General features: G+C 46.2%; 1 protein-coding gene across 1 annotated transcript; it reads right to left on the bottom strand.

Annotated features, from left to right (window-relative positions):
• Positions 1-1,511: 1,511 nt before the first annotated feature.
• PITHD1 (PITH domain containing 1) lies at positions 1,512-12,110 on the bottom strand. Its single transcript, XM_003271601.2, has 6 exons — positions 11,784-12,110; positions 11,012-11,055; positions 10,553-10,630; positions 3,946-4,050; positions 3,300-3,408; positions 1,512-2,449 (listed from the first exon to the last, which is right to left on the bottom strand). Exons 1-6 carry the CDS (start codon positions 11,979-11,981, stop codon positions 2,348-2,350), a joined length of 636 nt encoding a protein of 211 aa, XP_003271649.1. The 5' UTR covers positions 11,982-12,110; the 3' UTR covers positions 1,512-2,347.
• Between the last annotated feature and the right edge of the window lie 14,407 nt (positions 12,111-26,517).

The following is a 26,517-nucleotide window of genomic DNA, read 5'->3' as shown; positions in this document are numbered from 1 at the left end:
GCAAGCCAAGGACCCAGGACTGAATGTCAAAAGAAAATGGAGGGTAATGTCCCCACTTATGGAAGAACGAACAGTTCCTCCTGCAACCTCGATCACCTGAGACACCATGACACTTACAACAAATTCTTCAGAGTGAAGCTTCAAATTCAGAGGCTCAGTCCCAGGAGCTGTGATTAATGCTTTAATTAGTGGACTTAGTGAAGGGCTAGTCTGCTCTTGGATTTTTAACTTTATTTTTCCCCCTACTCCAAATTTAAACATAGCCCTTCTTTTAACTCCAAAAAATGATCCAACTGAAATAAAGAGGCTGTGCCTGAGTGAATAGGACCCTTCATGCTTTTCAAGAACAGCATTTGCATTCTGGTTTATTTCAGGCTGCATTTTAGAAATTTTGAGGGCCAACAAGGTTTGGTGGTAGCAGACTTTTCCTAGGACAGGCTGGAGAAACAGTGGCTATATCCTCCAAACAACAGCATGGGCCAATCCCTCAGAGGAATTCTCCCAAAAGGATCAGATTCAACACTAATTCCCTTTATCACCTGTTCCTGTTTTCTGCAAAAGGGAGAGAAGACTGACCATATCAAATCCCCTTTTTAGATACTTACATTCTCTTCAATTGCTAAACTGACTTTCAAAATTTAAGTCCAAAGTCTTTGGTCCACCTGGAGACCACATGAGCTGCTCAATTACTTTCCTCACCCTCATTTCTTCTGATGAGCTCCAGAATCTGTTCTCCCTTATTTTTGTAAATGTCATTCTACAAATTACTTCCTTTTGTGCAAAATGAAATATCGGGTTTTTTGTTGTTGTTGTTTTGTGACAAGGTCTCACTCTGTTGCCTCAGGCTGGGGTGCAGTCGTGCAATCATGGCTTACTGTAGCCTCAACCTCCTGGGCTCCAGTGATCCTCCCACCTCAGCCTCCCAAGTGGCTGGGACTATAGGTGCACGCCACCATGCCCAGCTAATTTTTGTGAAATACAGGTTTTCAACCCCACCTTCTTCTTTACTATATATGGGTGTAGGAGTGTTTCTGGCCTACTGTACAAAATTAAGCTTGACCATTCCTGGAGAAATTGATCCAGTCTTGATTCAATCGTGGCACTTCCTATAATCTACCTAGTTTTTTCAAAGTAGGCTGGGCACGCTGGCTCACGCTTGTAATCCCAGCACTTTGGGAGGCCAAGGCAGGCGGATCACGAGGTCAGGAGATCGAGACCATGGTGAAACCCTGTCTCTACTAAAAATACAAAAAAAAAATTAGCCGGGCGTGGTGGCGGGCACCTGTAGTCCCAGCTACTCGGAGAGGCTGAGGCAAGAGAATGGCGTGAACCTAGGAGGCGGAGCTTGCAGTGAGCCGAGATTGCGCCACTGCACTCCAGCCTGGGCGACAGAGCAAGACTCCGTCTCAAAAAAAAAAAAAAAAAAAAATTTTTTTTCAAAGTTCAGTACAGTTCCCCATGAAATGAAAGTTGCATCGGTGCTGTCAAGAACTCAAAAGAAAATACAAACATTAAGTCTGGCAAGGATTTATTAGGAAGCTTATTAGTCACAGTGAATAAAAGCCATGAAAAGAAGAACTCAAATCTCCAAATTCTGACATTGGACTTACAACACTAGTCAGAAGCTAATAAACATTAAGGAAGTTCCAAGGGGAATCTTAACTAGTCTCAATCTTACCAACCAGATTACCCACACACACAGAAATGATCCCCACGCTCTCCCCAGACTGCTTAGCTAGGCAGTGGAAAAGACCTTCTCCCCAAGCTTAAGCTATCACGCATCAGCAGGAGACTCCTGCCCTTCTAGCTATAACCACAGGACACATGTGCGTGACAGACAACTCCAAGCTGGGCAACTTGACAAGAATGCTGAACAATGAGAGGGGAAAGGAGCAAGCAGGAACAAGTGTTTTAGTTGGAGACCCTCCTGATGGCTACTACTAACACAATCCTGAGGCATCAGAAAGTTTCCTATAGCCCACAAATAGTTTCCTTTAAAAAAAAAAACAAGTCACACAATCCTGCCACAAAGCAACATGACACTTGGAATCACATGGCCACATTAACTGGAAAAGCAAGCATTATCCATGACTGCCAGATGCCACCCAGCCCAAGACCCAATTTCTGCAGCGCCCTAGAGAACCACAATGGTCCCCTGGCACCTACACAACCCTCCCAGTGGTGTCGTATCTTCCGTAGGCCAGGTTTCTGCAGCAAGCCCCAAAGACAAAGCTTGGCAGAGGCTGTGGCAGCCAACTCTCTCTGGAGCCTCACCCCTTTGTCCTTCCCAACAGGTAGTCGTACATCTTCACTGACACAGCGCCTCTATGGGAGCCTTGGCCAGCCCTTAGGAAATAAAGTGCGTCTGTGGGGTAACCTGATGGACCCTATGGTCTGCTGGGTTGGCAGATGCTTCGTAATTGCAGATGGTCACCTCGTGTCGGCGAAGCTGCGAGAAATTTGAGGCTGGGTCAGCCAGCCATTAAAAGAACTGTCCTTTCCCACACCACACACATTGCAGTAGTCCTTATTCAGGTTCATTTCTAGGAGTCGCCATTTAATATCTCCTTATTTTAATACTTAGAAGTCATCATCTAATATCTCCCAATTTTGATACTTTTTAACTCCAGAAAGCTGCAAAGATCATTATCAACGATTCACCCTGTAACTCTGAAGATTCAGTCTCCCTACTATAATGGGGGTACCATGAGAACAGGAACTTGTCTATGGTATTATCTTATCCCTGGTTCATGAATAGAAAAGATCATAAAAAATACTCAGTGAAAGCATTTGAAAGTAAAAAACTGTGAATTAATATAAATGACAATTTCAGGCTGGGCAAGGTGGCTCACACACCTGTAATGCCAACACTTTGGGAGGCTGAGATGGGCAGATCACCTGAGGTCAGGAGTTCGAGACCAGCCTGGCCAACATGGCAAAACCCTGTCTCTACTAAAAATACGAAAAAATTAGCTGGGCGTGGGAGTGGGCACACCTGTAATCCCAGCTACTCGGGGGGCTGAGGCAGGAGAATCACTTGAACCTGGGAGGCGGAGGTCACAGTGAGCTGATATATATATATATATATATATTATATATATATAAAAATAAGTTTCAACCCCCTTAAAAATACCTGTAGTTTCTCAAATGAGACGAAAAGTTTATACTGATAAAACCAAGAAAAATAATAAACTGGGAGTAATTGTGACACTTGCTCTTTTCCCTTCCCTGGAAGCTCCCATCACCACAGTGTGCAGATATGTAGACATGAGGGGAAAACCTTTCCAATCCCATCTTACCTCAGTCCACTCTCCTCTCAGGCCAATATAAAAGACCTTTGTCGTATCTGCTCCGAAGTTTTTTGAAATATGAATTGAGAGATGATAGACATTTGAAAAACGAGAAATTCTAGAGAATGACAGGAATAGGGAAAGAAGGTATGAATTATAGGTCAATGAGTATCTCACCACCATGTAAAACAACAACAATTCAGCTCCAGCTTGTAAAAGCCAGGCAAAGTCAGAGTTCCTGAGTTCTTCCTTCTCCTTTGGACAGGCAATTAATTCAATGACCACTTACTGAGCACCTGCCAGATCCTGTCCAAGGCAGTAGGGATAAACACTGCTCCTGCCTTCAAGGAACAGGAATGAGAAATGCTGCATAACCCAGCAGGAATTCTAAAGCACATTTAGTGTTAACCTAAACTAATGGGAGACACATCTTTCCTAAAACCACCCTAGGAGTTCATTCAGATTTGCCAATTGCTTACAAGTTAATAAGTCTGTGGCTTGCACTGAATCTCTGCCAAAATTGACCAAGCCAAAGATCAAGTCTCCTCCACTGTTTTAACTCATTTCCAATGCTAAGAGAGCAGCAGAGTGGCCAAAAATAAATGGCAAGCCCTATAAGAAGCCACAGAGAATGGAAGACAGGCCCAGTGCTTACTTTGTAGCATACTCTAATTCTCCTGTAAGATCCCGGTTCAGACTAAAGGTCTGATCTGGCTCCCTTTCTGTATCATCAAAGGACATCTGTGGAATATTCTTGTACCTGAGAAAAGAAAGGAAAGAAAAGTCAAGAAATGTGCATTATCACGTTTCAGGTTTTCAAAATTTTCTACTGGCTGCTTAAATGGCTTTGGTTTTATCAATAGGAGACTGAATTTGGGGGTCAAATTTTAGAAATGACATTTTATACAAATATCTCCAAATATTTTTTTTTTTTGAGACAGAGTCTCACTGTGTCACCCAGGCTGGAATGCAGTGGTGCAATCTCAGCTCACTGCAACCTCCACCTCCTGGGTTCAAGTGACTCTCATGCCTCAGCCTCCTGAGTAGCTGGGACTACAGGTGTACGCCACCATGCCCGGCTAATTTTGGTACTTTTAATAAAGACAGGGTTTCACCATGTTGGCAATGCTGGTCTCTAACTCCCAACCTCAGGTGATCCGCCTACGTCGGTCTCCCAAAGTGCTGGAATTACAGGCATGAACCACCGCACCCAGCCTACAAATATCTTTAATCCAACAAAAAAAGAGCTGAGATCTGCAACATAACCCCATGGCATCTTTGAGTGGGTTAATATCACATGAGAAGCAATACACAAAGAGACGGCTCAAACTAGGTCACATGCAGCAAATGCACGGAGAAAATAAACAACTCAGCACATTCAGACCAAACTGAGGATGTTATTAAATAAAACAGCTTACTCATGGGAAAAATACATACTTTGGCAGAAACATATTACACACAGTTAAGAGATAAAAGATCAGGTAACCCAATGCTCAAGCATTTTTTTGTGTCCAAAAACTACACCATACACTCAGTCACCTTACAGTTCTTAAAACATTTATAACATGGGGATTTCCATTTTGAAAGAGCACAAAAGGCTACGATCTCACATCCAAACCGCTAGAGAGGGTGCAATGAGCCAAGATCATGCCACTGTACTCCAGCCTGGGTGACAGAGTGAGACTCTGTCTCAGAATAAATAAAAAGTAAACTGCTAGAGAAGAAAATGTTTTTCAAAGAGTAATCTAAAAAGCAGCTGTCTCTATAACCCCCAAATTCCCAAAGACTAAGCCACATGTCCTCACCAATTCCAGGGTGTTTTATTAACACACCCATACAGAAGAGAGGCCTCGATATTAGCTGGGGCAAAATGCATGTAATTTAAGAAAGCCACCCGGCGCGGTGGCTGACGCCTGTAATCCCAGCACTTTGGGAGGCCGAGGCAGGCGGATCACGAGGTCAGGAGATCAAGACCATCCTGGCTAACACGGTGAAACCCTGTCTCTACTAAAAATACAAATTAGCCGGGCGTGGTGGTGGGTGCCTGTAGTCTCAGCTACTCGGGAGGCTGAGGCAGGAGAATGGCATGAACCTGGGAGGCGGAACTTGGAGTGAGCCGATATCGTGCCACTGCACTCCAGCCTGGGTGACAGAGCAAGACTCCGTCTCAAAAAAAAAAAAAAAAAAGAAAGCAAATGTTTACTTCAAAGTGTTTCTAAGAATGATGCACCACAGAATAATAATAATAGAAAACATTTATGAGCAGCATAATGAGAAGCAGTATAGCGCTGTAGTTAAAATCTAGAGCTAGACTTTCTAGGATTCAAGCCTGGCTCTGTCACTTACCAGCTGAGTAAATTTGGGCACCTGATTTAACCTGTTTCCTCATCTGTAAAATGGGAATAATAATAGTACATATTCCACACAGTTGGTATGGAGATGAAATTGAATCGATTCTAAGTAATGCATATATTGAAAAAAATTTACTATGGAAAAGTTCAAACTTACACAAAAGCAGAGATTACATAATGAATCTCCACATACTTTTCACTCATCTTCAATGATCAACATTTTGTTGATTTTGCCTATCAGCCCAATTTTGTTTAAGCTCAATATTTTAAAGCAATCCCAGACACACCATTTCACCTATAAATATTCCAGTATGGGCCAGGTGCGGTGGCTCACGCCTGTAATCCCAGCACTTTGGGAGGCGGAGGCAGGCGGATCACTTGAGGTCAGGAGTTCGAGAGCTGCCTGGTCAACATGGCGAAACCCTGTCTCTACTAAAAATAAAAAAACATTAGCCAGGCCTGGGGGTGTGTGCCTGTAATCCCAGCTACTCAGGAGGCTGAGGCAAGAGAATCACTTGACCCCAGGAGGTGGAGGTTGCAGTGAGCCAAGATTGGGCCACTGCGCTCAAGCCTAGGCAACAGAGCAGAACGCCATCTTAAAAAATATATATATATATACACACAAACACACACACGTATATATACACATATATACGTGTGTGTATATATATGCATATATACATACATGTGCCTGTAATCCCAGCACTTCGGGAGGCTGAGGCGGGCGGATCACGAGGTCAGGAGATCGAGACTATCCTTGCTAACACAGTGAAACCCTCTCTCTACTAAAAAATACAAAAAATTAGCCAGGCATAGTGGCGGGCGCCTGTAGTCCCAGCTACTCAGGAGGCTTGAGGTGGGAGAATGGCGTGAACCCAGGAGGCGGAGCTTGCAGTGAGCCGAGATCGCGCCACTGCACTCCAGCCACTCTCCAGAGTAAGACTCTGTCTCAAAATAAAATAAAATAAAATACATATATGTAATACCGTTTTACAATAATTGACAGTATCAACAGATAACAAAATTTAACTTTTTTTTTTTTTTGAGATGGAGTCTCGCTGTCCCCAGGCTGGAATGCAGTCGCACAATCTTGGCTCACTGCAAGCTCCGCCTCCCGGGTTCACGCCATTCTCCTGCCTCAGCCTCCTGAGTAGCTGGGACTACAGGCGCCTGCCACCATGCCCGGCTAATTTTTTTTTTGTATTTTTAGTAGAGACGGGGTTTCACCGTGTTAGCCAGGATGATCTCATGATCTGCCCGCCTCGGCCTCCCAAAGTGCTGGGATTACAGGCGTGAGCCACCATGCCTGGCCTTACAGGTTTTTTTTTTTTTTTTTTAATTTTTTTTTGGCTGGGTGCAGTGGCTCACTCCTGTAATCTCAGCACACTGGGAGGCTGAGGTGGGCAGACTGCTTGATCCCAGGAGTTCAAGACCAGCCTGAGCAACACAGTAAAACCCCATCTCTGCAAAAATATACATAAATTAGCTGGGCGTGGTGGCACACGTCCGTATTCCCAGCTGCTTGGGAGGCTGCGGTGGGAGGGTTGCTTGAGCTGAGGAGGTCGAGGCTGCAGTGAGCTATGATCACACCACTGCATTCCAGCCTAGGTGACAAAGTGAGGCCCTATCTCAAAATATATAAATAAACAATTTTTTTTTAAGCCTTGCTTTGTTGCCCAGGCTGGTGTCCAGTATATGATCTTACGATCTTAATTCACCATAACCTTTAATTCCTAGGCTCAAGTGATCCTTTGGCCTTGGCCTCCCCAAAGTGCTAGGACTGAGGCATGAGCCACTGTGCCCAGCCCAGTGGTAATTCTTTTTTTTTTTCTTTTGAGACAGAGTCTTGCACTGTTGCACATGCTGGAGTGCAGTGGCATGATCTTGGCTCACTGCAACCTCCGCCTCCCAGGTTCAAGTGATTCTCCTGCCTCAGCCTCCCGAATAGCTGGGATTGCAGGCGCCTGCCACCATGACTGGCTCTTTTTTTTTTTTTTTTTTTTTTTTTGAGACAGAGTCTCGCTCTCTCACCCAGGCTGGAGTGCAGTGGCGCGATCTCGGCTCGCTGCAAGCTCCGCCTCCCGGGTTCACACCATTCTCCTGCCTCAGACTCTCCGAACAGCTGGGACTACAGGTGCCTGCCACCACGCCCGGCTAATTTTTTTGTACTTTTAGTACAGATGGGGTTTCACCATGGTCTTGATCTCCTGACCTTGTGATCAGCCCACCTCAGCCTCCCAAAGTGCTGGGATTACAAGCGTAAGCCACCGTGCCCGGCCGACTGGCTAATTTTTGTGTTTTTAGTAGAGACATGTTGGCCAGGCTGGTCTTGAACTCCTGACCTCAGGTGATCTGCCTGCCTCGGCCTCCCAAAGTGCTGGGATTATAGGTGTGAGCCACTGCGCCTGGCTGAATGGTAACTCTTTAGTAACACATAACACCTCATCTGTGTTCAAACTTCCCTGATTTAATACTCTCAATCTAATTTTTCTGGATGTGTCAATGGCATGTCATAGACAGCATTTTTTCTGTATTAATTGTATATAATGGTACATTTTACAATCAATGACATCTTACATTTGATAAAGTATAATATATGTAGTGTGCTTAGAACTGAGGGCTATGTATTTGTATCTGTTCACCCAAAATTGGACACTTACTGTGTTCCAGACCTAATCTAACCTCTTTACATGTTTTATCTCATTTAAACCTCTCCACAATCTTATGAGGTATGTATGCACTGTTACCATTCCCATGTTAGATAAGGTCTCAAAGTCATGAAGCTAGCAAATGGTACTGCCATTATTTGAACCCAGTTTACTCCAGATCCCACACTCTAAATCACAATGCAGCATGGATGCCTAATATTCTCAGGTCAGTCCATCATCTTCCAAGTAAATGAGTCTTCAAAAGCATCAAAGGTATTATTTCCTTAAAATGATTAAATACGGCCGGGTGCGGTGGCTCACGCTTGTAATCCCAGCACTTTGGGAGGCCGAGGCAGGCGGATCATGAGGTCAAGAGATCGAGACCACGGTGAAACCCCGTCTGTACTAAAAATACAAAAAATAAATAAATAAAAATAAAAATTAGCCGGGCGTGGTGGCGGGCTCCTGTAGTCCCAGCTACTCGGAGAGGCTGAGGCAGGAGAATGGCGTGAACCTGGGAGGCGGAGCTTGCAGTGAGCCGAAGACTGCGCCACTGCACTCCAGCCTGGGCGACAGAGCAAGACTCCATCTCAAAAAAAAAGATTAAATACATGGATTTGCTTTCAAATTCATGTTTCTAATACTCAACTATAATATATCTTAAATCTCTCCAAAGTCCTTTAATCAATTTTTCAGATGAATTTTTTTTTTTTTTGAGACAGAGAGTCTCACTCTGTTGCCCAGGCTGGAATGCAGTGGTGCAATCTTGGCTCACTGCAACCTGCACCTCCCCGGTTCAAGTGATTCTCATGCTTCAGCCTCTCGAGTAGCTAGGATTACAGGCCTGTGCCACCGCACCCAGCTAATTTTTGTATTTTTAGTAGATACAGGGTTTTGCCATGTTGACCAGGCTGATCTTGAACTCTTGGCCTCAAGTGATCCACCCGCCTTAGCCTCCCAAAGTGCTGGGATTTGAATTTTTTTTTTCTTTTTTTTTTTTTTTGAGATGGAGTCTTGCTCTGTCACCCAGACTGGAGTGCAGTGGCACGATCTTGGCTCACTGCAACCTCTGCCAACTGGGTTCAAGCAATTCTCCTGCCTCAGCCTCCCGAGTAGCTGGGATTACAGGCGTGTGCCACCACGCCTGGCTAATTTTTGTATTTTTAGTAGAGACGGGGTTTCAGCATCTTGGTCAGGCTGGTCTTGAACTCCTGACCTCGTGATTCACCAGTCTCGACCTCCCAAAGTGCTGGGATTACAGGTGTGAACCACCATGCTCAGCCTTTAGGATTTGAATTTTTTATTTATTTGTTTTTATTATTACTTTTGAGATGGGGTCTCATTCTGTCATCCAGGCTAGAGTGCAGTGGCGAGATCTCGGCTCACTGCAACCTCTGCCTCCCAGGTTCAAGCAATTCTCCTGCCTCACCCTCCCTAGTAGCTGGGATTACAGGCACGCACCACCAGGCCCGGATAATTTTTGTATTTTTAGTAGAGACGGGGTTTTACCAGGTTGGCCAGGCTGGTCTAGAACCTCAGGTGATCCGCCCGCCTCAGCCTCCCAAAGTGCTGGGATTACAAGTGTAAGCCACCGTGCCCAGCCTATATATCATCTTTTATTGGTTTTGTGAGATAAGCTACTGCACCTGGCCTGAATTTTTTAAATGTAAAGTTCTTCTTACATGTTTCTCCAGCACTCAGAAAGCAGTTTTCCCTTTCTTTTAGGAAGGCTGTTCTGGAATAAGGTAAGTTGTCAAAAAGGGTACTAGCTCTGGTGGCAAAGGTCCAGTGTTGCAAGAGGTATACACAACTTTGCTAACTAAATGCTACACAAACTCAGGTGGAGTAATTCCATGTCAACAAAACACATAAGATCATTACTGTATGAAATAGCAAGGAAAAATGTTGAAGCTAACCCCAAGAATAGAATCCATAAAGATCATGAGATCTGCAGCTAGTTATTAAGAAAACTGCAGAGTCATCAACAAGTGACATTTACACAATGCTCTCTGAATGAATCATGTCACAGTAAGCACTTTGAAATATGAGACAAGCTGTTGGGCCTAAAGATGCTTAATCTAAAAAAGTCATTAATTCAGGAAGAAATATATGTATTCCAGTGCAGAATGAGAACAGGACCAAGATATTTTAAAAGGGGAAATATTAAAGCCGGTAAGAAGAAAAATGATACCATTCTGGAATAAAATGTTACCAGAAAAAGAGAATTAGGAGCTCCTTGAGGGCCTAAGCCTTTGCCACTTACAGTCTCATCTCAGAGGGGTGTGAGTCATCATCCTCTCCCATTATAATGATGCCTTTGAGCTTGACATTGCCCGTAAATCTGCCAGAATGCAAAAGAGAAGGTTGTCAACCAGGGTTTGAATACCTGTTTAGTTGTGTGACCCTGGGCAAGGCCCTTCCCCTGTATGGGCTTCAGTTTACTCATCTGTCAACTTGTACTAGATAATTTCTAAGATCCTGTCTACCTCTAGCATTCTACAATTCTAAGAAATTTACTTCAATTTCTCAGTTATTGTTCTACAAATACATCTGTTTCCAGTCTGCACCAAGAAAGCGATGATGCTTTCCTCCTCAAACCCACCAAAGTAATTTATCCCATTTCTAGAAGCAAATGTGCGCTCTTGACACCAGTGAATGAATCCATCTGAGGCAACTGGGTACAGCCTATTTAGCCTGAGGTAGGCACCAAGGAGATACTTACGGAATATTAAACAGAAGCTCTTCATCTGCATCACTTTCAACAAACTGGAGGGGATGGGGAGGGGGGAGGAGAAAGCAACAAATATTTGCTGAGAGCCTACAATTTCAGGCATCTCCCACCCTGTTCTACAACTGGGGTGCAATGGGAATAGTCACTCTCCCTTGGTTTTCCAAGACTTATTAACTTGAAGCTAATCAGTCTTATCCAGTGTCCTAACAGAGCCACAGGGCATCCAACTGGAAGGTTCTTAACAAAAAGCCCATGAATGAATTTCCAGGGTCGAAGAGCCTTCTGAAGTGTGAACTGAAAGGCAGGTGTTTATGTGCATTTTTCTGAGGAGAAGGTCCATTGCTTTCAAATAGATAGCAAAGGCGCCTGCGACCCCACAATGCAAAGAACCTTTGCTCTATATGGGAAACACCTTTCATCTCCCTAAGCTCGTCTTCACCAGGTAATATGATGAGGCAGCCATTAGCACCAATGGTCCAACGGCCCTCACGGCCATCCTCTCTAACCCGCACAGCCCTGGAATAGAGCGTTAGGCTGTGTAGCTTGACAAAACTGTCCCCGTTCCCTCTCGGCCTCAGTTTCCCTATATGCAAAATGGGGACACTCAACGCTGCTCGCCTCCCAAAGAGCTGGCAGGAGACAGACACGGAAAAGCGCTTGGCAACCACGCTGTCGTTATTTTTAACATCAAAAATGAGTAGACCGACGGCCAGAGGCCCCACGCGCACCCTGCCCCGCCCGCCCCAAGCCCCAGGCGGCCCACCTTGGAGCGGTCGGTCCGCTCCTCCCACGGCTTGAAGACGCCGCGGCCGCTGCCCTCGCGGCTCTCGTTAAGGCACTGCAGCCGCTCCAGGTCGATGCGCAGGTACAGGCCATAGGCCAGGCCGCGCTGCTCGGGCGGCTCCTCCCGTTCGGCGGCGCAGCGGCAGCCGCCCCCGCCGTGGCTGTGACCGTGCGACATGACGACGGCGCCACCTGCGCGTCCTCTCGGCCCCACCGCTGCGCTCGCTCGGTTAGGCTCAGACCAGCTCCGCGCCGCCTAGCTCCGGCCACTAAGCGCGCCGCGCCTGCCGCGTCGTAAAAGGCGCCGCTGCGCGGCGCATGCGCGCGGGGAGAACGCGGGAGTGGGGTGGGGGGGGGCGGGTGGGGTCGAGCGGAACTGACGTAGGACGCGCGCCTCCCCAGGTGACAGAGTTCGTGTTGACTCCAGTCCTGACGCTGGATGCTGCTACTGTTCCAGCTTCCCAGGTGTGGAAACTGAAGGACCAAGAGATTAAACGGGTGTGCTGAGTAAACTCACAGGCTGGGATTCGAATTCTCCTCCCCCCACGAGGCTGGAGCCTGTGCTCTCTTCCTTGATCGCCACGTTTCTTTGCGAGCTGATGAAGGAAAGCGTGAGGAATGATAAGGCCCTGGAGACTGGAGAACGCGAGCTTATCGCTGTCTCACGTGCGCACGGCTTAGACGTTGAGAGCTCACAGGCCCACCTGCATAACCACTTTCTTGATAGCGGAGTTACAGCTTGAGAGCACGGGGCTTTGTGCATGGCCAGACCTAGAGACTAGTCCTGGGTCTGCTACTGGCCATTGTGACACCTTAAGTCATTTCCCCTATTCCGAGACTCCGTTTCCCCGTCTGTAAGGTGGAAAGAATAGTGTCTGTTTCATAGGATCACAGTGAGTATTAACTGAAATAATGCAATTAAAGAACTCAGCAGGCCGGGCGCGGTGGCTCACGCCTGTAATCCCAGCACTTTGGGAGGCCGAGGCGGGCGGATCACGAGGTCAAAAGATCGAGCCCATCCTAGCCAACGTGGTGAAACCCCGTCTCTACTAAAAATACAAAAATTAGCTAGGCGTGGTGGCGCGAGCCTGTAGTCCCAGCTACTCGGGAGGCTGAAGCAGGAGAATCGCTTGAACCAGGGAGGCAGAGGTTGCAGTGAGCCGAGATCGCGCCACTGCACTCCAGCCTGGGCGACAGCGAGACTCTATCTCAAAAAAAAAAAAAAAAAGAGTGAGAGAGCTAGGTGCTATTACCTACTGTTATCTCCAATTTGAAGATGAGGAAAACTGAGGCTGAAAGAGGTAAATTAACTTGCCCGAGACCAGGTAAAGTTAGGAGGTAACCAGGCTTTGAACACATCCTGTAGTGTTCTGGTAACACGTCAGTAGTTTCCTGGTTAGGGTGGGGAGGTTGAGGCGGGAGGTGCACGCAAAGTAAATATGCTGTATCAATTAGCTTATGCTGTGTAACAAATTACCCTAAAACTTTGATAGCTTTAAACAACAAACATTGATTAATTCGCATGATCCTGTGGATTAGCTTTTCTGGGCCAGTTCAGCTTGGGCTGGAAAGTTTGGGATGGTCTCACTCTCGTCTGCTTGATGCTGGCTGTTAGCTGGGATGATAGGACCACATGTCTCCAGCAGACAAGCCTAGCTAAATTACATGGTGATAATTGCAGAGTTCCCAGGAGCAAGAGAGGGCAAGACTCAATTGCACAAGCACCTTTTTTTTTTTTTTTGAGATGGAGTCTTGCTCTGTCACCCAGGCTGGAGTGCAATGGTGTGATCTCAGCTCACTGCAACCTCCGCCTCCCAGGTTCAAGCGATTCTCCTGCCTCAGCCTTCCGAGTAGCTGGGATTACAGGCACCTGCCACCATGCCTGGCTAATTTTTGTATTTTTAGTAGGGACGGGGTTTCACCATGTCGGGCAGGCTGATCTCGAACTCCTGACCTCAGGTGATCCGCCCACTTCGGCCTCCCAAAGTGCTAGGATTACAGGCATGAGCCACCGCGCCCTGCCAGCACAAGCACTTTTTAAGTCTTACATCTATAATCTTTCTATAATGACCCACCAGCCAAATCCAAATTCTAGAGTGGAGAGCTAGACTGTAGACTTCACCTCCTGATTGGAAGAACTACAAAATACTGTGGCTCCTCCCCTCCCAATAGGTCTGTATTAGTTGTCTTTTGTTGTGTAACAAATTATTCCCAAACTTAATGGCTTAAAACTGTAGCAGGACAAGCTGCAGACAAAACCTGTCAGATACCGGGTTAAAGAAGGAAGAGACTTTTTCGGCCAGGAGCGTCGGCAGAGTTGTGTCTCAAGAACCAAGCTCTCCAAAGAAAAAGTTCCTGGCCCTTTTAAGGGCTTACGACTCTAAGGGGGTCCACGTGAAAGGGTTGTGATAGATTGAGCAAGTGATTTATAGGTAACACATGTGGTTAGAGTGGGGGCGTTAATCTTTAACCTCAGGCCTGGTCAGTGGCATCAGTTGGTCTTGCCACTGACATTTCATTCCTGTTGTTTTTCAGCTTTTACTTCTTCCTTCTCTTCAGAGACAGTAAGAGAAATGGCCTCTCTCCTCAAAACAACAATTAACATTTATCATCTCACAGTTTCTGTGAGTTAGGAATTTGAGAGTGTCCTAGCTGGGTGGTTCTGGCTTGGGGTCTCTCATGAGCCTGAAATCATATGAAGGCTTGGCCAGGGCTGGAGAAGCCCCGGCTGGCAAGTTTGTGCAGGCTGTTGGCAGGAGGCCCCTGTTCCTTACCACATGGACCTCTCAATAGTACTGTTTGAGTGTCCTCATGATACAGCAGCTGGTTTTTAGCAGAGCAAGTGATCTAAGGGCAAGGTAGAAACCACCAATGTCTTTTATGACCTGGCCACAGAAGTCCCGTATTGTCAATGTTGCAGCATCCCATGGTTTCACAGGTCAGCCATATTCAGTGTGTGCGGGAGCTTCGTAAGAGTGCAGATACCAGGAGGTAGAAATCATTAGAGGCCACCTTAGTGGCTGGCTACCGTGCTGCTATACATGTTAAGTGGCACTGAAAATGGCTTTATTCTACTGTATTTAATTAGTAGTTTGGCTGTGGATAGAATTCTTTCATAATTGTGAAGATATTGCTCTGTTTTTTTTTCTGACTTTGATAAATACAATTCTGACTCCTGATTCTTTGTATGGGTTTTCCCCCCACCCCCACCCCATTTTCTGGAAGCTTTTAAGATCTCCTCTTGGTATTCTAGAATGTGATGATTTTTGTTGTGCTTTGGTCTCTTTTGTCATTCATTGTGCTGGATACCTGAGGGACCTTTTCAATTTAGAACCCCTAGAACAAAGTGTGAGCACACAGGTTAGGACCTCTGCATGCGTGGACACAAGGCCCTGCCAGGCAAACAGATTTAGAGATATGGAGAAAACGGGGCAGGGCTGGGGTCCTGTTCTCTGCCTCCCACCGCCTTCTAGTACAGAACTCTGAGAGGCCCAAAAATGTGAATGTGGTCTTCCAGGTCATGGTGAAGGTTTATTTATTGACATAGCAGAATAGATTGTCTTTAATAGTTCATTAGGGTCATTTATAACTTTTTAAGTATGCATTCAGCTGTATTCTTGCCCCTGTCCTGCAAATATTAGGTTTGGCCTGCTAGGCAAATTGCTTAACCTCTCCAGGTCTCAGATTTTTTTCTTTTTTCTTTTTCTTTTTATTTTTCTAGGCCTCAGATTTGTCTTACATAAAATGGGAATAATAAGAGTACCTATGTTGTGGAGTGTTATGACAGTAATGTGAAATAACACATGAAAGTGTTTGGTATAACATCTGGTCCACAGGGAAAGGCTGTTACTGTAGCCGCCCCCCTTCCCTGCCCCCAACTCTGTTTTGCTTTCTGTGGTTTCAGTTACATGCAGTCAACCACTGTCCAAAAATATTAAATGGAAATTTTCAGAAATAAACCATCTGCAAGTTTTAAATTGCATGCTGTCCTGAGTAGCGTGATGAAGTCTTGTGCTGTCCCGCTCTGTCCACCTGGGGAACCTGAATCGTCCCTTTGTCTAGTGCCTCCACGCTGTATACGCTCCCTGTTCGTTAGTCACTTACTAAGTAAGTGCCCTGTTCGTTATCGGATCGACTGCCGTGGTATTGCAATGCTTGTGTTCAAGTCATCCTTATTTGACTTAATAATGGCCCCAAAGTGCAAGAGTAGTGATGCTAGCAATTTGGATATGCCAAAGAGAAACCATAAAGTTCTTTCTTTAAGTGAAAAAGGTAAAAGTTATCATAAGGAAAGAAAAAATAAAGTATGCTGAGGTCGCTAAGGTCTGTAGTAAGAATGAATCTTCTATCTTTGAAGTTACGAAGAAGGAAGAAGAAATACCTGCTAGTTTTGCTGCCACACGTGAAACTGCAAAAGTTATGACCACAGTGCCTGATAACTGTATTACATCATATTGCTATAATTATCCTATTTTATTATTAGTTGTTAATCTCTTATCGTGCCTAATTTATAAATTAAATGTAATCATAGGTATGTATGTATAGAAAAAAACATCGTACTGTATATATAGGGTTCAGTACTATTCAGTCATCCCCTGAGGGTCTTGGAACATATCGCCCACAGATAAGGGGGGACTGCGGATAATCCCCAGTTTATGGTGGTTCGACTTATGACTTTGTGACTTTACAATGCTGCAAAAGTGATAAGAATTCACCATGCTCCTCGACAAGTGGACGAGCATCTACTCTGCTTTCACAGCGGCTATCACTATTGCCAGCAGCAAGACTGTCAGCTCAGCGCCCTCGTCTGGTTGGATGGGAAACTGCAGTTACTAAGGGAGCTGGGTTTGGAAGGAACTGGCCATGGTTGCAGGGTGGTTTAGCTGTGATTTGGAAGTAATGCCTTGTGCCTCTGCTTACTGTCTCCTCTCTTGCACTCCTATGTTGCAGGAATCTCTGAGGACAAATGGGAATTCTCACTGATTTCTAGGACTACCCTGGGGCAGGTAAGAAAAGCATCCAAGATTTTCCCATTACTCCATTTATAAACTTTTTTTTTTTTTTGAGATAGGGTCTCACTCTGCCACCCAGGCTGGAGTGTAGTGGCACAATCTTGGCTCACTGCAACCTCTGCCTCCTGGGCTCAACCAGTCCTCCCACTTCAGCCTCCTGAGTAGCTGGGACTACAGGTGCATGCCACCATGCCCAGGTAATTTTTGTATTTTTTGTAGAGATGGGGTTTCATCATATTGCCTAGGCTGGTCTCGAAATCCTGGACTCAAGTGATCTGCTGGCCTCAGCCTCCCAAACTGCTGGGACTACAGGCCTGAGCGACCACCCCTGGCTGTAAACATTTTCTTAGCTCAAGGATTGCTGAATTTGTATCCATTTTCTTCTCTCCTATCTCAATTGGGTTGGGTGAAATGATACTGTTAACTGTTTTCTGTTACTTTCGAATTCTTCTTTGTGGCCAACTGAGGGCATAGTAATACTGTAGCAGCTAACAACCATATGGGTCCCCAGGGCTTTACTAATGTTATTTTTTAGTCTTCCTAATTGCAGGTGTTTTATTATTAGCTGCATTTTATAGATGAGAAAACTGGGCACAGAGAGGCTGAGTTACTTGCTTAAGTTCATACAGGTGGTCAGTAGTAGAGCTAGGATTTGAACCTGGCGGTCAGCCTCCAGAGTTCATGTTATTTTTATTTATTTATTTTTTGAGACAAGGTCTTGCTCAGCCACCCAGACTAGAGTGCAGTGTCGTGATCTCAGCTCACTGCAGCCTTGACACCCCTGGGCTTAAGTGATCCTCCTGCCTCAGCCTCTTTAGTAGCTGGGACTACAGGCACACATCACCATGCCTGGCTAATTTTTATATATTTTGTAGAGACGGAGTTTTGCCATGTTGCCAAGGCTGGTCTCAAACTCCTGGGATCAAAGGATGCGCCCATGTTAGCGTCCCAAAATGCTGGGATTATAGGTGTGAGCTGCCGAGTCCATGTTCTTAACCACACTAAACCTCCTCCAAATATTATTTAATATTTATGATTTACGATGTGCCAGAGCTTAGGCTCTTCTCCACCATGCTTCACTTACCAGCTGTGTTACCTTGGACAAGTCATTTTCCTCAGAGCTTAGGTTATAACAACAACTGTGTACTAAACGCCCACTCTGTGATTGGCGCCTGGCCTAATCCATCATCACCATCATCCTGGCTGACATGTCCTGGCTCTTTCTGTGTGCTAGGCACTGTTCTAAGCATTTTAACACTGCAAGGTTGATTTATTTTCCCTTTTTTTTTTTGAGATGGAGCCTCGCTCTGTCCCCAGACTGGAGTGCAGTGGCACAATCTCAGCTCACTGCAACCTCCACCTCCTGGGTTCAGGTGATTCTTCTGCCTCAGCCTCCTGAGTAGCTGGGATTACAGGCGCACAGCACCATACCCGGCTAATTGTTGTGGTTTTTTTTTTTTTTTTTTTTTTTTTTGAGACGGAGTCTCACCCTGTGGCCTAGGCTGGAGTGCAGTGGCGTGATCTCAGCTCACTGCAAGCTCCGCCTCCTGGGTTCACGCCATTCTCCTGCCTCAGCCTCCCGAGTAGCTGGGACCACAGGCGCCCACCACCATGCCCGGGTAATTTTTTGTATTTTTAGTAGAGACGGGGTTTCACCATGTTAGCCAGGATGGTCTCGAAATCCTGACCTCGTGATCTGCCCGCCTCGGCCTCCCAAAGTGCTGGGATTACAGGCGTGAGCCACCGTGCCCGACCTTTTTTTTTTTTTTTTTTTTTTTTTGAGACAGAGTCTCACTCTGTCACCTAGGCTGGAGTGCAGTGGCATAATCTACCTCCCAGGTTCAAGCAATTCTCCTGCCTCATCCTCCTGAGTAGCTGGGATTACAGGCTCACACCAGCACGCCTGGCTAATTTTTGTATTTTTAATAAAGACAGGGTTTCACCATGATGGTCAGGCTGGTCTGGAACTCCTGACCTCGTGATCCGCCTTCCTTGGCCTCCCAAAGTGCTGGGATTACAGGCGTGAGCCACCGCATCCGGCCTAATTTTTGTATTTTTAGTAGAGACGGGGTTTCGCCATATTGGCCAGGCTGGTCTCAAGCTCCTGACCTTGTAATCCACCTGCCTGGGCCTCCCAAAGTGCTGGGATTACAGGTGTGAGCCACCACGCCCAGCCTATTTTCCTCATTTTTAGAGAAAGAAACTGAGTAAGAGATTAAGTGACATGCTCAAGGCCACATGGCTAGAAAGTGTGGAAGCCAAGTCTGATGTCTGACTCCACAGCCTGTACCCTTAACTGCCCTTCTTCTCCGAGCCTTGTGGATTACCTAGAGCCCAGGCTGTCATGATTACCTTTGGAGGTTGTGTTTTTTTTTTTTTTTGGACAGCATACATTTTTTTCTGGATTTTTATTTTTTTCCAATAAGTTTTGGGGGAACAGGTGGTGTTTGGTTACATGAATAAGTTTCTTTAGTGGTGATCTCTGAGGTTTTGGTACACCCAACCTTTGGAGTCTTTAATGCTATTAGCAAATATTCCCAATTCTCTGCATCCAGGAATATGGATGGATTGTGCTTCCTTGACCCCATGAATTAAGGTGCAGCCAATGCAATATGATGGCAATGATACATGTCACTTCTAGACATAACTTACAGTTATATCAATATTATAATTAACATATTTTTATTATTATAATTAATGTTAATAATATATTAATATTCTCCACTTGCCTCGAAAATCTTACAAGCATGGAGATGGCACCTCCCTTAGCCTGGGCCCCTGAGTGAGGATGACATAAAGCAGATCCCTGTCAGACCCACAGTGGACAGGTGGTGAGACCTCTGTTGTTACAAGCCACTGAGATTTGGGGGTTGTTGCTGCAACAGAACCGTGTCCAAGGCTTCTCAACCTTGGCTCTATTTACGTTTTCGGCCAGAAAATTCTTTGTTGGGGGAGGGGTGCTGTCTTGCGCGTTGTAGCATGGATAGCAGTATCCCTGGCCTCTGCCCACTAGGTGTCCATAGCTCCCCCACAACAGCGACAACCAAAATGTCTCCAGACGTTGCCAAGTGTCATACTGGGAACAGAGTCACCTCTAGTTGAGAACTACTGCTGAGCTTATTCCTTTTTTTCTTTTTTTTTTTTTTTTTTTGAGACAGGGTCTCACTTTGTCACCCAGGCTGGAGCTTTGTCACTCACTGCAACCTTTGCTTCCCAGGTTCAAGCGATTTTCCCACCTCAGCCTCCCAAGTAGCTGGGACTGCAGGCACACGTCACCACACCTGGCTAATTTTTGTCTATTTTGGTAGAGACGGGGTTTCACCATGTTGGCAGGCTGGTCTCAAACTCCTGACCTCAAGTGATCCACCTGCCTTGGCCTCCAAAGTTCTGAGATTACAGGCATGAGCCACCGCACCTGGCCAGCCGTTTTCTTTAAATCCAGAAGAGGTGGCAACACTGAGCCCTGTCTCCTACCTGGAAGCAATAAAGTGGAGCTGTGTGAATAGCTCCATTTTCTTTCTGTTCCCATCACAGCCTGCTGTCACATACCAAACCCCTGGTATTTGAGTTTGTGGCCCTAATAAGAAATTAGGTGGTCTTCCTTTTTAGTGGTTGTTAGAAGCTACAGTTTAAGGGACCTGAAAAAATTAGAGTGGGGCCCCAAAACAGAAAAGTCAAACTAACTGTCTGGGGAAGCAGGCACTAAGATTTCAGTTATCAGGAAGGACTTGTTGACCTCAAAATAGTTCTTAGCTTGTGACCCTAAAATTTGAATTCCCATCAGTAAAAAGCAAAACCTTTTTCTTTCATTCCACATTTAGAGGGAAAGAAGGAAGGACACTAAAATGTGGCTCCCCTTCTGTCATTGAATCCTTATAAGAATTCCTGCGGAGTGTCATAATTCCCATTTTACCAATGAGGAAACTGAGGTTCAGAGGTGTGGGAGTGGTGGAGGCAGGATTTGAACCTCGGTCTCATTCCGAAGGTCATGCATGCTTTTTCCACACTAGGCATTCCCAAACCAGGCCGCTCATTGAGTTCATTGGGGGAGGCCTACAAAAGAGTACCTGTTTCCAGATCCTACTTTTGATCTATTCAACCATATTTCTTCAGTAGGGCCCAGAAACCTGTACTTTAAAGAATTATTTGTGGCCGGGTGCCGTGGCTTACGCCTGTAATCCCAGCACTTTTGGAGGCCGAGGCGGGTGGATCACGAGGTCAGGAGATCGAGACCATCCTGGCTAACACGGTGAAACCCTGTCTCTACTAAAAATACAAAAAATTAGCCAAGCATGATGGCGGGCGCCTGTAGTCCCAGCTACTTGGGAGGCTGAGGTAGGAGAATGGCCTGAACCCAGGAGGCGGAGCTTGCAGTGAGTGGAGATCGCGCCACTACACTCCAGCCTGGGCGACAGAGCAAGACTTCGTCTCAAAAAAAAAAAGCTGGGCGCGGTGGCTCACGCCTGTAATCCCAGCACTTTGGGAGGCCGAGGCAGGCGGATCACGAGGTCAAGAGTGCGAGACCATCCTGGCCAACATGATGAAACCCCGTGTCTACCAAAAATACAGAAATTAGCTGGGCATGGTGGTACACACTCGTAGTCCCAGATTCTTGGGAGCCTGAGGCAGGAGAATTGCTTGAATCCAGGAGGTGGAGGTTGCAGTGAGCCAAGATCGTGTCACTGCACTCCAACCTGCCAATAGAGCAAGACTCCGTCTCAAAAAAAAAAAAAAAAAAAGAATTATTTGTGCAGTTATTTGATAACTGTCTCCCTACTAGATGAAAGCTTCGTGGGCAATGTTTTTTTTTTTTTTTTTTTGAAATGGAGTTTCGCTCTTGTTGTCCAGACGGGAGTGCAGTGGCGCAATCTCAGCTCACCGCAACCTCCACCTCCTGGGTTCAAGCAATTCTCCTGCCTCAGCCTACTAAGTAGCTGGGATTACAGGCATGCACCACCATGCCCGGCTAATTTTGTATTTTTAGTAGAGATGGAGTTTCTCCATGTTGGTCAGGCTGGTCTTGAACTCCCGGCCTCAGGTGATTCATCTGCCTTGACCTCCCAAAGTTGGGATTACAGGCATGAGCCACCATGCCCGGCCTTTTTTTCCTTTTTCTTTTTTGAGACAGGGTCTTGCTCTTTCACCCAGGCTGGTGCGCAGTGGGATGATCCTGGCTCACTGCAGCCTCAACCTCCCCGAGTTCAAGCAATCCTCCCAGGGGCCTCCTGAGTAGCTGGAACTACAGGTTCATGCCACCATGCCCAACTAATATTTTATTTTGTTTTGTTTTATTTTATTTTATTTCAAGATGGAGTTTCACTCTTGTTGCCCAGGCTGGAATGCAATGGCATGATCTTGGCTCACTGCAACCTCCACCTCCCAGGTTCAAGCTATTCTCCTGCTTCAGCCTCCTGAGTAGCTGGGATTACAGGCATGTGCCACCATGCCCGGCTAATTTTGTATTTTTAGTAGAGACAGGGTTTCTCCATGTTGGTCAGGCTGGTCTTGATCTCCTGACCTCAGGTGATCCGCCCGCCTCAGCCTCCCAAAGTGCTGGGATTACAGGCATGAGCCACCACACCTGGCCTAATATTTTATTTTTTTAGAGACGAGATCTCACTATGTTGCCCAGGCTAGTTTCGACCTCCTGGACTCAAGCAATCTCTCACTTCGGTCCCCCAAAGTGCTGGGATTACAGCTGTGAGCCACTGTCCCCAGCCTGCCATGTCTGACTTAGTGACACAGAGTGGGAGGCAATGCAAGTATTTGCTTAGTACTAAATCAACAAGCTTCCTAGTCCTGACCTAGGGACCTGCTGTGAAGAGCTATTCCACTGTGGCAAATTCTCTGGAGCAGTTCTCAAACTTCAGTGTACATTTTAAGAATTGCTTAGTGTCGGCCGGGTGTGGTAGCTCATGACTGTAATCCCAGCACGTTGGGAGGCAGAGGCAGGTGGATCATTTGAGGTCAGAAGTTCAAGACTAGCCTGGCCAACATGGTGAAACCCCGTCTCTACTAAAAATACAAAAACTAGCTGGGTCGTAGTGACGCATGCCTATGATCCCAGCTACTTGGGAGGCTGAGGCAGGAGAATTGCTTGAGCCTGGGAGGCAGAGGTTGCAGTGAGCTGAGATCACGCCACTGCACTCCAGTCTGGCAGTCTGGGGAACAGAGCAAGACTCCATCTCAAAAAAAAAAAAAAAAAAAAGTGCTTAGTGTCAGGCCAGGCACAATGGCTCATGCCTGTAATCCCAGCACTTCGGGAGGTCGAGGCAGGTGGATCTCACCTGATCTCACCTGAGGTCAGGAGTTCAAGACCAGCCTAGCCAACATGGTGAAACCCATCTCTACTAAAAATACAAAAGTTGGTGGTGCACACCTGTAGTCCCAGCTACTAGGGAGGCTGAAGCAGGAGAATCACATGAACCTGGGAGGCGGAGGTTGCAGTGAGCTGAGAGTGATCCAGCTACTGCATTCCAGCCTGGGTGACAGAGTGAGACTTCACCAAAAAAAAAAAAAAAATTGCTTAGTGTCTCAGTCAGTTCAGGCTGCTTTAACAACTTACCATAAACTGGCTTAGGCAACAAACATTTACTTCTCACAGTTCCAGAGGCTGGAAGTCCAAGATCAAGGTGCTGGCCAATTCTGTGTCTGGTGAGGGCCCTCTTCCTGGTTTGCAGACTGCCGTCTTCTCATTTCCTCACATGGTGGAGAACAAGGAGCAAGAGCAAACTCTCATTTCTCTTATGAGGGAGAATCCTATTCATGAAGCCTCTACCCATGTGACCTGATTACCTCCAAAGGCCCATCTAATACTGTCACATTGGGTCTTAGGATTTCAGCATAGGAATTTTGGGGGGACACAAACTTTTAGTCCATAACACTTGAGTTGCGTCTTTTTAAATGCATATTCTGAGGCCCCAACCCAAGACTCTGTGCTTGAGAAACAGATACAGTGATAGTAAAATTTTGATGGCTGGAACTTTCCTTAGTCTTTGAAAAGAGTTGAGACAATAGACATCATAGAGAAGTTCAGGGGGCTGGGTGAAGTGCCCCATGCCTGTAATCCCTGCACTTTGATGAGAGGCCAAGGTAGACTGATTGAGCTCGAGTTCGAGACCAGCCTGGGCAACACAGCAAAACTCCATCTCTTCCAAAAAAAAATACCAAAAAATTAGCTGGGAGTGGTGGTGCACATCTGTAGTCACAGCTACTTGGGAGGCTGAGGGGGGAGGAACACTTGAGCCTGGGAGGTTGAGGCTGCAGTGAGCCAAGATCCCACCACTGCACTCCAGCCTGGGTGACAGAGTGAGACGGTCTCAAAAAGAAAAAAGGAGTGAGAGAAAGAAGTCCAGGGGCCTCTGAAGACAAACTGTTTCACCATTTAGCAAATAACCAGAAAGAGATGAAAGTGGATGAGAAACCCTGTGATGGGGGCATCTGTCAAGTTGATAAGCCAGGTAGGCTTCTGCTGGGCATCAGTTACATGAAGCAGACAAAAGATATCATTCTTAGAAATGACTGTTGAACTTCAGGGTAAAGAATTTTTAGGCTGGGCACCGTGGCTCACACCTGTAATCCCAGCACTTTGGGAGGCCAAAGCGGGCAGATGGCTTGAGGTTGGGAGTTCGAGACCAGCCTGGCCAACATGGTGAAACCCTGTCTCTACTAAAAATATAAAAATTAGCTGGGCGTGGTGGCACGTCTGTAATCCCAGCTACTCGGGAGGCTGAGGCTGCAGTGAGCCGAGATCGTGCCACTGCACACCAGCCTGGGCAACAGAGCAAGACTCCGTCACAAAAAAAGAATTAAAAAAAAAAAAAAAGAAAGAAAAGAAACGACTGTGGCCTTGGCTCAGGCATCTTTTGTTTTGGAGGTCGGCTTTGCTTCAGAGGCCAAATTGGGTATGTGTGTCAGTGTATGAGATGGTAAATGTGACTGAGCGCATGTGTTTTGGAGTCAGGCCAATACATAGCACCACTGCTCACTGATTCTGTGACCTTAGGCAAGTTCTTCATCTCTCTGTGCTTCGGTTTTCTCATTTTCATTAAAACAATTTTTAAAAATTTATTTCTACAGACACTATGGTGACTTAAGTTCTCATTTTTATTTTTTAATCCCCTGGATTTACCAAGATTAAGTTGTCATTTTTAAACTGGGGCCATGACTGTTTACCTCACAGGATCATTGTGATAACAGAGGCAGTGTACACACGAAGGAATGGTGGCACCTAGTAGGTGCACAAGCAATAAAGTCAGTTACTCCTCCCCAACCGTAAGTGTCAGAGTCTATTACTCCATATCCTAAGGTCTAATACAGGTCCTGGCTCAGCAAATGTTTAATTAATCGATAAAGGACAGATTTGTGTTTGATGGAAGGTCCAATCCACTGGCTGTATGCAGGGTTGAAGCCAGATCTGTGGCTCCATTAGCAAGTGCTAAAGCTCCTGCAGCTCAGCCAGAGCCACCACAGCAGGTTCTCATTAAGTCCTTGCTGGCACGACTTTCCTGTACTCATGTTCCTTCTGTTCTCATTAGAACGCCCGTGTAAGCTGAGACCTACTGGTCCCTCACAGCCCGTGGAAACTGAAAGGCAGAGTGGCACAAACCTTGCAGTTAGAGAATCATGGTGTCAAATCCTTCCTTTTGCCACTCTATTAGCTACGCAACTTGGCCATGTTAATTTCACTCCTTCCCCCCCACCCCCCATTTGTTTTTTGCTTTTTTTTTTTTTTGGAGACAGGGTCTTGCTCTGTCGTCCATGCTGGAGTGCAGTGTCAATAATGGCTTATTGCAGCCTCAACCTCCTGGGCTCAAGCCATCCTCCCACCTCAGCCTCCTGAGTGGCTGGGACTAAAGGTGTGTGCCACCATACCCAGCTAGTTTTTTTTGTATCTTTTGTAGAGACAGAGTTTCGCCATGTTGCCAAGGGTGGTCTCGAACTCTTGAACTCCAGCAATCCACCCACCTTGGCCTCCCAAAGTGCTGGGATTACAGGTATGAGCCACAGTCCCTCCTAACCCCCTACCTGGTTTTGAGACAAAAAAAGAGATGGGGTTTTGCCATGTTGCCCAGGCTGGTCTTGCTCTGTAACCTAGACTGGAGTGCAGTGGCATAATCACAGCTCACTGTAGCCTCGACCTCCCGAGCTCAAGTGATCCTCCCACCTCATCCTCCCACGTGGCTGGGACTATAGGTGCACCATCACACCTGGCTAAATTTTAATCTTTTTCTAGAGACAGGGTCTCAATATGTTGCTCAGGCTGGTCTTAAACTCTTAGGCCCAAGCAATCCTCCTGCCTCCGCCCTTCAGAGTGTTGGGATTACAGGTATGAACCACCATGCCTGGCCCCATTTCACCCCTTTGAACCAGTTTCTAATTTTAAGATGGGGTTACCAGGGTTCCAAGTATAATAAGAGACAGTGCCTGTTCCCTGCAAATGCCGAGTTCCCTCCCTTTGCTCACAGAATTCTTTCCCCCTGAAATTCCTCTTTCCTCTTCCTACTGTGTTACCAACAGAAATTCGGCATCGTTTAAGGCCCAGCCCAAGGATGCTGATTAAGATCTCTGCCTTAGGAGGTTGCGGTGAGCCGAGATCACCTCCTCCAGACGTCAGCCTAGGCAACAAGAGCGAAACTCCATCTCAAAAAAAAAAAAAAATTATCTGCCTTCAACAGTCCAAGAATCAGGCATTTTCTAACT

Source organism: Nomascus leucogenys, chromosome 24 (genome assembly GCF_006542625.1).
Source record: "Nomascus leucogenys isolate Asia chromosome 24, Asia_NLE_v1, whole genome shotgun sequence".
Lineage (NCBI taxonomy): Eukaryota > Metazoa > Chordata > Mammalia > Primates > Hylobatidae > Nomascus > Nomascus leucogenys.
This window is presented reverse-complemented; position numbering and strand designations above follow the sequence as displayed.